The sequence below is a fragment of the Oncorhynchus masou genome, chromosome 11 (genome assembly GCF_036934945.1).
Source record: "Oncorhynchus masou masou isolate Uvic2021 chromosome 11, UVic_Omas_1.1, whole genome shotgun sequence".
NCBI classification, from domain to species: domain Eukaryota; kingdom Metazoa; phylum Chordata; class Actinopteri; order Salmoniformes; family Salmonidae; genus Oncorhynchus; species Oncorhynchus masou.
The window spans coordinates 40,620,717-40,634,459 of record NC_088222.1 but is presented as its reverse complement, the minus strand read 5'-3'; the positions used below and the strand labels follow the sequence as shown (position 1 = coordinate 40,634,459).

Genomic DNA, 13,743 nt, shown 5'->3' with positions numbered 1-13,743 from the left:
GTCGAGATCAATATGGAAGAACTTGACTGGCCTAAGCAGAGACCTAACCGCAACCCCATCAAACACCTTTGGGATAAATTGGAACGCCGACTTCGAGCCAGACCTAATCGCGAGTCCCTGCAGCAATGTTCCAACATCTAGTGGAAAGCCTTCTCAGAAGAGTGGAGGCTGTTATAGCAAGAAAGGGGGGACCAACTCCATATTAATGCCCATGATTTTGGAATGAGATGTTCATCGAGCAGGTGTCCACAAACGTTTGGTCATGTAGTGTGTTTGGACAAACTGACATCCAGTATGTGGTATGAATTCAGGGGAGGTAAGTGGGCTGGTACATGCAACAAATACGAGTGCTGTCATGGAGGCTCTGTGAAGTCCCTTGCTCTACTAAATAATGACATGTCACTGTGCAGCCAGGTGCTGATTTAATAGGGCGGATTCTCCCCCACTTTCAGGCCCGCATGCTAATTGGGTCGACCGTGAACATAGACTGTTTTTATCTGAATGTCAGCAACTTCAATTCAGGTTTAGAGGCACCAGCTGACACTTTCTTTTTATCATACTACTCTTGTTTTATGCTCCTGCTTTTTGCTCCAGCTGTACTTCTTTTTCGATGAGTCTTTGCTGATAGGCTGGTTTAGTGCTTATGCTTTTATGGCTTTGTCCTCGACGTTGAAGCTGTTTTGTTATATGGGAGAGATGAAAGAGAACTCTTTGCTTCCTCTGATTCAGCCTTATCAGGGCTCCTCAGTGCACGTCAGTGTTTTAAACCACATTTGACCTGAAACCTGTTAGGAGCAAAGCAGGAGCACTGCACAACATACATGCCTTGGATATAGCCTACTATTTGAAATTTCAAATACTTGTGAGTTTGCTTTAGCCTGCCTGGAGTGCCAGGTTGCCGTGGATGAGGTTTGCACTTTTGGGAATTTCCCAATGGCTCATTGCAAAAGGCAAGTTCAGTCAAGCACAACTCAAGTATTTGCAACCCCAGCTTTAAACATTCTTTTAAGGCACACTTCCTTAGTTCTCTGTCCTCAGTAGCAACAAGTTCAAGTACAACACAAACGACCTGAAAGAGACCAATTAAAAGGCTACTTGTTTCTGTGTCCCCATGCAGCACGCCGGCCACGCTGGAGCAGAACTACGTGGTGTGTGAGCTGCACCAGAAAGTCAACATGCTCTTCTCCTTCATCAGGAGCCACCTGCAGAAGAAAATCATTGTCTTCTTCGCCTGTTGCAAAGAGGTGAGGCTTTGCTAGTTTGTGCAAACATTTCTCCATTAGGCTTATCGCTTCACGGTCTAGTCGTAGTCTTGGCTGCAAACATGAAGCCTCTTTTTCTCTCTCCCTCCGTAGGTGCAATACCTGTTCCGGGTGTTCTGTCGGCTGCGTCCGGGCATGCCCATCCTGGCCCTGCATGGGAAGCAACAGCAGATGAAGAGGGTGGAGGTCTACAATGACTTCATCAAGAAGAAGAATGCTGTGCTCTTCGCCACAGACATTGCAGCCAGAGGCCTAGGTACTAACACATCAGCAGCTGGATGTCTCCTGTCTGTAGGAACAGAGATGCTACTCTACAGACTGTCTGGATGTCTCTAGTCAGTAGGGACAGATGCTACTCTACAGACTGTCTGGATGTCTCTAGTCAGTAGGAACAGAGATGCTACTCTACAGACTGTCTGGATGTCTCTAGTCAGTAGGGACAGATGCTACTCTACAGACTGTCTGGATGTCTCTAGTCAGTAGGGACAGAGATGCTACTCTACAGACTGTCTGGATGTCTCCTGTCAGTAGGAACAGAGATGCTACTCTACAGACTGTCTGGATGTCTCTAGTCAGTAGGGACAGATGCTACTCTACAGACTGTCTGGATGTCTCCTGTCAGTAGGAACAGAGATGCTACTCTACAGACTGTCTGGATGTCTCTAGTCAGTAGGGACAGATGCTACTCTACAGACTGTCTGGATGTCTCCTGTCAGTAGGAACAGAGATGCTACTCTACAGACTGTCTGGATGTCTCCTGTCAGTAGGAACAGAGATGCTACTCTACAGACTGTCTGGATGTCTCTAGTCAGTAGGGACAGATGCTACTCTACAGACTGTCTGGATGTCTCTAGTCAGTAGGGACAGATGCTACTCTACAGACTGTCTGGATGTCTCCTGTCAGTAGGAACAGAGATGCTACTCTACAGACTGTCTGGATGTCTCTAGTCAGTAGGGACAGATGCTACTCTACAGACTGTCTGGATGTCTCTAGTCAGTAGGGACAGATGCTACTCTACAGACTGTCTGGATGTCTCTAGTCAGTAGGGACAGATGCTACTCTACAGACTGTCTGGATGTCTCTAGTCAGTAAGGACAGAGATGCTACTCTACAGACTGTCTGGATGTCTCTAGTCAGTAGGGACAGATGCTACTCTACAGACTGTCTGGATGTCTCCTGTCAGTAGGAACAGAGATGCTACTCTACAGACTGTCTGGATGTCTCTAGTCAGTAGGGACAGAGATGCTACTCTACAGACTGTCTGGATGTCTCTAGTCAGTAGGAACAGAGATGCTACTCTACAGACTGTCTGGATGTCTCTAGTCAGTAGGGACAGAGATGCTACTCTACAGACTGTCTGGATGTCTCTAGTCAGTAGGGACAGAGATGCTACTCTACAGACTGTCTGGATGTCTCTAGTCAGTAGGAACAGAGATGCTACTCTACAGACTGTCTGGATGTCTCTAGTCAGTAGGGACAGATGCTACTCTACAGACTGTCTGGATGTCTCTAGTCAGTAGGAACAGAGATGCTACTCTACAGACTGTCTGGATGTCTCTAGTCAGTAGGGACAGATGCTACTCTACAGACTGTCTGGATGTCTCTAGTCAGTAGGAACAGAGATGCTACTCTACAGACTGTCTGGATGTCTCTAGTCAGTAGGGACAGAGATGCTACTCTACAGACTGTCTGGATGTCTCTAGTCAGTAGGAACAGAGATGCTACTCTACAGACTGTCTGGATGTCTCTAGTCAGTAGGGACAGATGCTACTCTACAGACTGTCTGGATGTCTCTAGTCAGTAGGAACAGAGATGCTACTCTACAGACTGTCTGGATGTCTCTAGTCAGTAGGAACAGAGATGCTACTCTACAGACTGTCTGGATGTCTCTAGTCAGTAGGGACAGAGATGCTACTCTACAGACTGTCTGGAAGTCTCTAGTCGGTAGGGACAAAGATTATATTTTGGGGCAAAGCTCAAACACAAACCCTAAAATGAAATAAATATGTTCTGCTCTGACACTAGAGCCAAAAGGTTGTTGCTAGTGGTGAATAATAATAAAAATTCCGTTTTCTCCTCCCACTTTGCAGACTTCCCTGCCGTGAACTGGGTGTTGCAGTTTGACTGTCCAGAGGATGCCAACACATACATCCACAGAGTGGGACGAACCGCCAGGTAATAACCCTCTTAACTGGACCTAGAGTGAAAGGAAAGACATTGACTGTGTGTTTGCAGTCTATGCATCGTCTCCTTACTCTTGATACTCCCCATCCCGGATCCGGGATCGTGAATAAAGCCTCAGGCTCATTAGCATAACGCAACGTTAACGATTTCTGAAAATCGCAAATAAAATGAAAATAATGCGCCTGCTCTCAAGCTTAGCCTTTTCTTAACAACACTGTCATCACAGATTTTCAAAATATGCTTTTGAACCATAGCAATTCACTAATTTGTGTAAGAGTATGCAAAGCTAGCTTAGCATTTTGAGTAGCATTTAGCACGCAACATTTTCACAAAAACCAGATAACCAAATAAATAAAATCATTTACCTTTGAAGAGCTTCGGATGTTTTCAATGAGGAGTCTCAGTTACATACCAAATGCGCAGTTTTTCCTGAAAGCGTCTGTGTGTAGGAGAAATCGCTCCGTTTTATACATCACATTTGGTTACCGAAACGAACCGAAAATTCAGTCACCTACAACGTCAAACTTTTTCCGAATTAACTCCATAATATCGACCGAAACATGGCAAACGTTGTTTGGAATCAATCCTCAAGGTGTTTTTTCACATATCTCTTCATTGATATATCGTTCGTGGAAGCCTGCATTCTTCTCTGAATTCTGTGGAAAAATACTTGCAGCTGACTTTTGCGCACCAATTTCGGCGCAGGACACCGGGCGGACACCTGGTAAATGTGGTCTCTTATGGTCAATCTTCCAATGATATGCCTACAAATACGTCACAATGCTGCAGACACCTTGGGGAAACGACAGAAAGGGCAGACTTACTCCTCTCGCATTCACAGCCATATAAGGAGACAATGGAAAACAGAGCCTCAAATATCCTGCTCATTTCCTGGATGCCGTCTCATCTTGGTTTTGCCTGAAGCTCACGTTCTAGGGCACGCACAGAGAATATCTTTGCAGTTCTGGAAACGTCAGAGTGTTTTCTTTCCAAAGCTACCAATTATATGCATAGTCGAGCATCTTTTTGTGACAAAATATGTTGTTTAAAACGGGAACGTTTTTCATCCAAAAATGAAATTGCGCCCCTAGAGTTTCAACAGGTTAAGGGCATTTTTTCATTGTATATGCAGAGTGAGTCTATACATACCTCCTGAAAATGCTATGTTTCTCCAACAGTAGTATTAAAGTGAAGTTATCACTGTGTAGTACTACTGAATCTTACAGGGACACTGCCATTTACACATGTACCCACAACAAGCCACCATTATAGTTATTGTACGGTGTGCAACAGTTGAAGGTTCCTTCAAAGCCAAGCCATTATCCTATCGCATCATCTCACAATCTCTCCTCTCAACAGTTGGTTGAACTAATCACTAGATGGCAGTGTTGTTGTATGTTCCACCTCTCACACTATCTCTCCCCGAAGCCTACAGCCTCACACAGTCTTTATAGACACGTTTTATCAGCCTGGCTTTCAAATGTGTTCCAAAATCCAGGGCTACCTACTATGATGCTGTGTGGAATTGTTCTCTGCTAGTACAATGGCGAGTTGGTACCATTTGCAGTGCTGATAGAGAGAAAAACTAGCTTGAGCAGAGAACTTGCATCCAGCTATGTTGATTCTGAACATGCAGTTCATTGGCCACGTGGTACAAACCCTGTTTACCTCCAGTTGGTATAGTATCTTATTTTTTGAGCCGAAGTGTTGTGTAAACTGAACTTCCTTTGGATAACACTTGGGAGCAGTAGTGTTGTGTAAACTGAACTTCCTTTGGATAACACTTGGGAGCAGTAGTGTTGTGTAAACTGAACTTCCTTTGGATAACACTTGGGAGCAGTAGTGTCGTGTAAACTGAACTTCCTTTGGATAACACTTGGGAGCAGTAGTGTTGTGTAAACTGAACTTCCTTTGGATAACACTTGGGAGCAGTAGTGTCGTGGGGGGAATATCTTTCAGCTTTGGCCATGTTTGCCAACTGCAGTGCTGACTCATGGGGCTGTGTGTGATCTCTCACCGGTAGCACCCGGTAATTGCAGCAGTGTGAAAATGAGAGGGAGTGTGTGTCTGAGACAGGAAAACAACGGATATTAGTGTGCTTTGCTTCTATGGCGCTCTGTGCAGCACACTTTCCGGCAGCCGCAATGTGCATCTTAAGCCGACAGGATGTGCTTTGAGCCGCTGCGCTGCCACGGTGATTAGTGAGCTGCTAAAACCTCTGTGCTGCTCTTCTCTCAATTTTATTTTGCTTTTGTGTTGCCGTACCCCTTGACAAACCTCTTGCGTGTCGGTTCTTTTGTGTGGCGTGACAGGACTGAAGGGTAATCCTTTCTGGGCTTATTGCAATCAGCCATTTGTATATGTTGGGAGGCTTTCAGCATCCTGCTGCTGTTGGAGTGAGATGTCCCCTAGCTGCCTGGTGTTATTCCATTTTGGGAGTCAGTGAGTTTGAAGGAAGGCCAAGTGCTCATCATGTGCACTCTACCAACCAGGACTGTAGTGTAGCATCAGCCTCCACAGCTCTGTTTCAATTTGTCTCTCTCTCGCTCCTGCTCTCTCTCCTGCTCTCTCTCTCTCTCTCTCCTGCTCTCTCTCTCTCCTGCTCTCTCTCCTGCTCTCTCTCTCTCTCCTGCTCTCTCTCTCTCTCTCTCCTGCTCTCTCTCTCTCTCTCCTGCTCTCTCTCTCTCCTGCTCTCTCTCTCTCTCTCCTGCTCTCTCTCTCTCTCTCCTGCTCTCTCTCTCTCCTGCTCTCTCTCTCTCTCTCTCCTGCTCTCTCTCTCTCTCCTGCTCTCTCTCGCTCTCTCTCCGCCCTCTCTCGCTCTCTCTCCGCCTGCTCGCTCGCTCTCTCTCCGCCTGCTCGCTCGCTCTCTCTCCGCCTGCTCGCTCGCTCTCTCTCCGCCTGCTCGCTCGCTCTCTCTCCGCCTGCTCGCTCGCTCTCTCTCCGCCTGCTCGCTCGCTCTCTCTCCGCCTGCTCGCTCGCTCTCTCTCCGCCTGCTCTGCTCGCTCGCTCTCTCTCCGCCTGCTCGCTCGCTCTCTCTCCGCCTGCTCTGCTCGCTCGCTCTCTCTCCGCCTGCTCGCTCGCTCTCTCTCTCTCCGCCTGCTCGCTCGCTCTCTCTCCGCCTGCTCGCTCGCTCTCTCTCTCTCCGCCTGCTCTGCTCGCTCGCTCTCTCTCCGCCTGCTCGCTCGCTCTCTCTCTCTCCGCCTGCTCTGCTCGCTCGCTCTCTCTCCGCCTGCTCGCTCGCTCTCTCTCCGCCTGCTCGCTCGCTCTCTCTCCGCCTGCTCGCTCGCTCTCTCTCCGCCTGCTCGCTCTCTCTCTCTCCGCCTGCTCGCTCTCTCTCTCTCCGCCTGCTCGCTCTCTCTCTCCGCCTGCTCGCTCGCGCTCTCTCTCCTGCGCGCTCTCTCTCCTGCTCGCTCGCTCTCTCTCTCCTGCTCGCTCGCTCTCTCTCTCCTGCTCGCTCGCTCTCTCTCTCTCCTGCTCGCTCTCTCTCTCTCTCTCCTGCTCGCTCGCTCTCTCTCTCTCCTGCTCGCTCGCTCTCTCTCTCTCCTGCTCGCTCGCTCTCTCTCTCTCCTGCTCGCTCGCTCTCTCTCTCTCCTGCTCGCTCGCTCTCTCTCTCTCCTGCTCGCTCGCTCTCTCTCTCTCCTGCTCGCTCGCTCTCTCTCCTGCTCGCTCGCTCTCTCTCTCTCCTGCTCGCTCGCTCTCTCTCTCTCCTGCTCGCTCGCTCTCTCTCTCTCCTGCTCGCTCGCTCTCTCTCTCTCCTGCTCGCTCGCTCTCTCTCTCTCTCCTGCTCGCTCGCTCTCTCTCTCTCCTGCTCGCTCGCTCTCTCTCTCTCCTGCTCGCTCGCTCTCTCTCTCCTGCTCGCTCGCTCTCTCTCTCCTGCTCGCTCGCTCTCTCTCTCCTGCTCGCTCGCTCTCTCTCTCCTGCTCGCTCGCTCTCTCTCTCCTGCTCGCTCGCTCTCTCTCTCCTGCTCGCTCGCTCTCTCTCTCCTGCTCGCTCGCTCTCTCTCTCCTGCTCGCTCGCTCTCTCTCTCCTGCTCGCTCGCTCTCTCTCTCCTGCTCGCTCGCTCTCTCTCTCCTGCTCGCTCGCTCTCTCTCTCCTGCTCGCTCGCTCTCTCTCTCCTGCTCGCTCGCTCTCTCTCTCCTGCTCGCTCGCTCTCTCTCTCCTGCTCGCTCGCTCTCTCTCTCCTGCTCGCTCGCTCTCTCTCTCCTGCTCGCTCGCTCGCTCTCTCCTGCTCGCTCGCTCGCTCTCTCCTGCTCGCTCGCTCGCTCTCTCCTGCTCGCTCGCTCGCTCTCTCCTGCTCGCTCGCTCTCTCTCTCTCCTGCTCGCTCGCTCGCTCTCTCTCTCCTGCTCGCTCGCTCGCTCTCTCTCTCCTGCTCGCTCGCTCGCTCTCTCTCTCCTGCTCGCTGGCTCGCTCTCTCTCTCCTGCTCGCTGGCTCGCTCTCTCTCTCCTGCTCGCTGGCTCGCTCTCTCTCTCCTGCTCGCTGGCTCGCTCTCTCTCTCCTGCTCGCTGGCTCGCTCTCTCTCTCCTGCTCGCTGGCTCTCTCTCTCCTGCTCGCTGGCTCTCTCTCTCCTGCTCGCTGGCTCTCTCTCTCCTGCTCGCTGGCTCTCTCTCTCCTGCTCGCTGGCTCTCTCTCTCCTGCTCGCTGGCTCGCTCTCTCCTGCTCGCTGGCTCGCTCTCTCTCTCCTGCTCGCTGGCTCTCTCTCTCCTGCTCGCTGGCTCTCTCTCTCCTGCTCGCTGGCTCTCTCTCTCCTGCTCGCTGGCTCTCTCTCTCTCCTGCTCGCTGGCTCTCTCTCTCCTGCTCGCTGGCTCTCTCTCTCCTGCTCGCTGGCTCGCTCTCTCCTGCTCGCTGGCTCGCTCTCTCCTGCTCGCTCGCTCTCTCCTGCTCGCTCCCTCCTGCTCGCTCGCTCGCTCTCTCCTGCTCGCTCGCTCGCTCTCTCCTGCTCGCTCGCTCGCTCTCTCCTGCTCGCTCGCTTTCTCCTGCTCGCTCGCTCTCTCCTGCTCGCTCGCTCTCTCCTGCTCGCTCGCTCTCTCCTGCTCGCTCGCTCTCTCCTGCTCGCTCGCTCGCTCTCTCCTGCTCGCTCGCTCGCTCTCTCCTGCTCGCTCGCTCGCTCTCTCCTGCTCGCTCGCTCTCTCCTGCTCGCTCGCTCGCTCTCTCCTGCTCGCTCGCTCGCTCTCTCCTGCTCGCTCGCTCGCTCTCTCCTGCTCGCTCGCTCGCTCCCTCCTGCTCGCTCTCTCTCTCTCCTGCTCGCGCTCGCTCGCTCTCTCTCTCCTGCTCGCGCTCGCTCGCTCTCTCTCTCCTGCTCGCGCTCGCTCGCTCTCTCTCTCTCCTGCTCGCGCTCGCTCGCTCTCTCTCTCCTGCTCGCGCTCGCTCGCTCTCTCTCTCTCCTGCTAGCGCTCGCTCTCTCTCTCCTGCTCGCTCGCTCGCTCTCTCTCTCCTGCTCGCTGGCTCGCTCTCTCTCTCCTGCTCGCTGGCTCTCTCTCTCCTGCTCGCTGGCTCTCTCTCTCCTGCTTGCGCTCGCTCGCTCTCTCTCTCTCCTGCTCGCGCTCGCTCGCTCTCTCTCTCTCCTGCTCTCGCTCGCTCTCTCTCTCTCCTGCTCGCGCTCGCTCGCTCTCTCTCTCTCCTGCTCGCGCTCGCGCTCTCTCTCTCTCCTGCTCGCGCTCGCTCGCTCTCTCTCTCTCCTGCTCGCGCTCGCTCGCTCTCCCTCTCCTGCTCGCGCTCGCTCGCTCTCCCTCTCCTGCTCGCGATCGCTCGCTCTCCCTCTCCTGCTCGCGCTCGCTCGCTCTCCCTCTCCTGCTCGCGCTCGCTCGCTCTCCCTCTCCTGCTCGCGCTCGCTCGCTCTCCCTCTCCTGCTCGCGCTCGCTCGCTCTCCCTCTCCTGCTCGCGCTCGCTCGCTCTCTCCCTCTCCTGCTCGCGCTCGCTCGCTCTCTCCTGCTCGCGCTCGCTCGCTCTCTCCCTCTCCTGCTCGCGCTCGCTCGCTCTCTCTCTCTCCTGCTCGCGCTCGCTCGCTCTCTCCTGCTCGCTCGCTCGCTCTCTCCTGCTCGCGCTCGCTCTCTCTCTCCTGCTCGCGCTCGCTCGCTCTCTCTCTCCTGCTCGCGCTCGCTCGCTCTCTCTCTCCTGCTCGCGCTCGCTCGCTCTCTCTCTCCTGCTCGCTCGCTCGCTCTCTCTCTCCTGCTCGCGCTCGCTCGCTCTCTCTCTCCTGCTCGCGCTCGCTCGCTCTCTCTCTCCTGCTCGCGCTCGCTCTCTCTCTCCTGCTCGCGCTCGCTCGCTCTCTCTCTCCTGCTCGCGCTCGCTCGCTCTCTCTCTCCTGCTCGCGCTCTCTCTCTCCTGCTCGCGCTCTCTCTCTCCTGCTCGCGCTCTCTCTCTCCTGCTCGCGCTCTCTCTCTCCTGCTCGCGCTCTCTCTCTCCTGCTCGCGCTCGCTCGCTCCTGCTCGCGCTCGCTCTCTCTCTCTCCTGCTAGCGCTCGCTCTCTCTCTCTCCTGCTAGCGCTCGCTCTCTCTCTCTCCTGCTAGCGCTCGCTCTCTCTCTCTCCTGCTCGCGCTCGCTCTCTCTCTCCTGCTAGCGCTCGCTCTCTCTCTCTCCTGCTAGCGCTCGCTCTCTCTCTCTCCTGCTAGCGCTCGCTCTCTCTCTCTCCTGCTAGCGCTCGCTCTCTCTCTCTCCTGCTAGCGCTCGCTCTCTCTCTCTCCTGCTAGCGCTCGCTCTCTCTCTCTCCTGCTAGCGCTCGCTCTCCCTCTCCTGCTCGCGATCGCTCGCTCTCCCTCTCCTGCTCGCGCTCGCTCGCTCTCTCTCTCTCCTGCTCGCGCTCGCTCGCTCGCTCTCTCTCTCCTGCTCGCGCTCGCTCGCTCTCTCTCTCCTGCTCGCGCTCGCTCGCTCCTGCTCGCGCTCGCTCTCTCTCTCCTGCTCGCGCTCGCTCTCTCTCTCCTGCTCGCGCTCGCTCTCTCTCTCCTGCTCGCGCTCGCTCTCTCTCTCCTGCTCGCGCTCGCTCTCTCTCTCCTGCTCGCGCTCGCTCTCTCTCTCCTGCTCGCGCTCGCTCTCTCTCTCCTGCTCGCGCTCGCTCTCTCTCTCCTGCTCGCGCTCGCTCTCTCTCTCCTGCTCGCGCTCGCTCTCTCTCTCCTGCTCGCGCTCGCTCTCTCTCTCCTGCTCGCGCTCGCTCTCTCTCTCCTGCTCGCGCTCGCTCTCTCTCTCCTGCTCGCGCTCGCTCTCTCTCTCCTGCTCGCTCGCTCTCTCTCTCCTGCTCGCGCTCGCTCTCTCTCTCCTGCTCGCGCTCGCTCTCTCTCTCCTGCTCGCGCTCGCTCTCTCTCTCCTGCTCGCGCTCGCTCTCTCTCTCCTGCTCGCGCTCGCTCGCTCTCCTGCTCGCTCTCGCTCTCTCTCTCTCCTGCTCGCTCTCGCTCTCTCTCTCTCCTGCTCGCTCTCGCTCTCTCTCTCTCCTGCTCGCTCTCGCTCTCTCTCTCTCTCTCTCTCCTGCTAGCGCTCGCTCTCTCTCTCTCTCTCTCCTGCTAGCGCTCGCTCTCTCTCTCTCTCTCTCCTGCTAGCGCTCGCTCTCTCGCGCTCTCCTGCTCGCTCTCTCGCGCTCTCCTGCTCGCTCTCCTGCTCGCTCTCGCTCCTCCTTGCACTCTTTCACTCGTATGCTTGCGCTCTCTCCTGCTCGCTCTCTCCTGCTCGCTCTCTCCTGCTCGCTCTCTCCTGCTCGCTCTCTCTCTCTCTCTCCTGCTAGCGCTCGCTCTCTCTCTCTCTCCTGCTAGCGCTCGCTCTCTCTCGCTCTCTCCTGCTATGGCTCGCTCTCTCCTTCTCGCTCTCTCCTGCTCGCTCTCTCGCGCTCTCCTGCTCGCTCTCTCGCGCTCTCCTGCTCGCTCTCCTGCTCGCTCTCGCTCCTCCTTGCACTCTTTCACTCGTATGCTTGCGCTCTCTCCTGCTCGCTCTCTCCTGCTCGCTCTCTCCTGCTCGCTCTCTCCTGCTCGCTCTCTCCTGCTCGCTCTCTCCTGCTCGCTCTCTCCTGCTCGCTCTCTCCTGCTCGCTCTCTCCTGCTCGCTCTCTCCTGCTCGCTCTCTCGCTCTCTCCTGCTCGCTCTCCTGCTCTCTCCTTCTCGCTCTCTCCTGCTCGCTCTCTCGCGCTCTCCTGCTCGCTCTCTCGCGCTCTCCTGCTCGCTCTCTCCTGCTCGCTCTCTCCTGCTCGCTCTCGCTCTCCTGCTCGCTCTCCTGCTCGCTCTCCTGCTCGCTCTCCTTCTCGCTCCTCCTTGCACTCTTTCACTCGTATGCTTGCGCTTTCTCCTGCTTGCTCTCTCTTTCTCTCGTGTGCTTGTGCTCTCTCTCTTGCTCTCTCCCTCGCATGCTTGCACTCTCTCTCGCACGCGCTCTCACTTGTGTGTTTGCTCTCTCTCTCTCTCGAAATTGAAAATAAAAGTAACAAATTCATTAAACAGCAGCAGTAAAATATCCACCAAGGCTATATAAAAGGGGGTTCCTTAGTTGAGGTAATATCTCTCTCTCTGTCTGACTGCATATATTTCACAGCTCCTCTTGGTGTGAGGAGGAACGTAGCTCTCTGCCACCTCTCTCTCTTCCTCTTGCACCCCATCTGTCTCCCTGTGCCTCTAACTTGTTCACCAAACCATACAAAGGAGTCGTTCATGATCGTAAGAAGCGTACCATTAACTGTGCAGATTTTGCAGATTGATTGAACAAGTTATGTACGCTTTGACATTATTACACCCACTCCTCTGCACTATTGGCCAATTGCAACGTATTCATACGTTTAGGAAATAAAATAAGAATTAGGGATGTGACGATTATGGAATTTGGGGTAACGATTAATTGTCGTGCAAATGGCCACGGTTATTGTCATAATTGGCATTTTTCGCCTTTAATGCATCTTTTGAAAATGACCTACGACATACCTAATGAATACCACACAGCTTTGGTGACACGCCTGTCAACAAACAAAAAAAGGTGCTGGCCGCTTGGAACTTCTGGAAATGAACCTTCTCATCCCAACCGTGCCGCTCTGCTCGTAAAATGAGTGCCAACTTTACCCACTTCATGTAAATATGAAAAGCTGGTTACACAATAATTGCGCCAGCCCAAATAAGAATGCAATTGTTTTTTCCCGAACAGGTATAAGGAGGGAGGAGAGGCTCTGCTTGTTCTGCTGCCCTCAGAAGAGAAGGACATGCTATCTCAGCTCCAGGAGAAGAAAGTCCCAATCAACAGAATTCAGTGAGTTCACCTACAACCTCTTGTATTTCACTGGGACTGGGAAGGCTGTTGGCTGTGGAGATCTTCTGTATGTGAGGAATTAATACAGAACAGGTGGGGGTCTGTAGTTTGTTTTGTCTCTTACTGTTTTAGAGCTTTATTCCCTTGACTCCATCTTCCCACCTGCTCTTCCCCCCCCCAAAAAAAAAAAAACCCAACAACAAATAAACAAACAAAGAGGCCCTGTGAGAATGTTCTACATAATACCATATGCTTCAAAAGAATATTTCACCTTACCAGATGCATTGGACAGATGGGGGGAGATTTCACCAAGCAGGCATGGTCATCAAGTGAGCCAGCTGACTTACCTCACATTTCTGATTCTGAAACAACCTCATATTGTGTCTGGTAGTTCTAATATGTTGTAGATGCGTGCTATGTAGATGCTATATAGATGTTGAACCTGGCCCCTTGTCCTGTCCGCTGTGTGTGCCTGACACCATCAGTTCCTTGTTGTCACAGTAAGTTGTCATAACGAGGGGCCTGATGTCCTGTTTGTTGGAGTTGTGTGTGAGACGGGGAGAGACTGAGTGGATTTGGGGGGAGCTGAGGGGCTGTGAGCGATGCAGTAAATAGGCCAATGGTGTGTGTGTGAGAGAGAGACTGGCTCTGCCATCACAGAGGACACCAGGCCTAAGCCCCTCTGGCTAAATGCTGATAAGCAGCAGACCCAGCATGATGCCCCCACAGCACATATACACACACACACACACTCTCTTCCACATGCACAAATTTGTTTACACACACACACACACATCACTCTTTTTCACACTTGCACAAAAATAATTAGAAGGAAAATACATTTTTATAAAGCGGTTCTCATGCCCAAGGTGCTGTATAACATACAATAAATAATATTACTCACCCATCGAGATATATATCAGCATGTAGAAGCTGGCGCGCTTGTGTTCTCCACCCCATGCGCCAGGTTTAGCAGTATACCTGTGTAATATTGGCTCGCTTGCGCTGAGGTGGGAGGGGAGGCAATATTTGAGGTGCACCCTTGAAAACAAGCGCAATTTCTCGCAGCACATATGGGAAGATTTAAG

At 53.4% G+C, this 13,743-nt stretch overlaps 1 protein-coding gene across 2 annotated transcripts in view; it reads left to right on the top strand.

The window, feature by feature from the left end:
• The window catches only part of LOC135548708 (probable ATP-dependent RNA helicase DDX10), a 69,986-nt gene that overhangs the window by 3,538 nt on the left and 52,705 nt on the right, over positions 1–13,743 (top strand). For both annotated transcript variants that reach the window (XM_064978563.1, XM_064978561.1), the window contains exons 7-10: positions 1,118–1,244; positions 1,356–1,518; positions 3,354–3,438; positions 12,554–12,655. In XM_064978563.1, the coding sequence (XP_064834635.1) occupies positions 1,118–1,244; positions 1,356–1,518; positions 3,354–3,438; positions 12,554–12,655 (477 nt within the window). The remainder of the gene's footprint in view (positions 1–1,117; positions 1,245–1,355; positions 1,519–3,353; positions 3,439–12,553; positions 12,656–13,743) is intronic.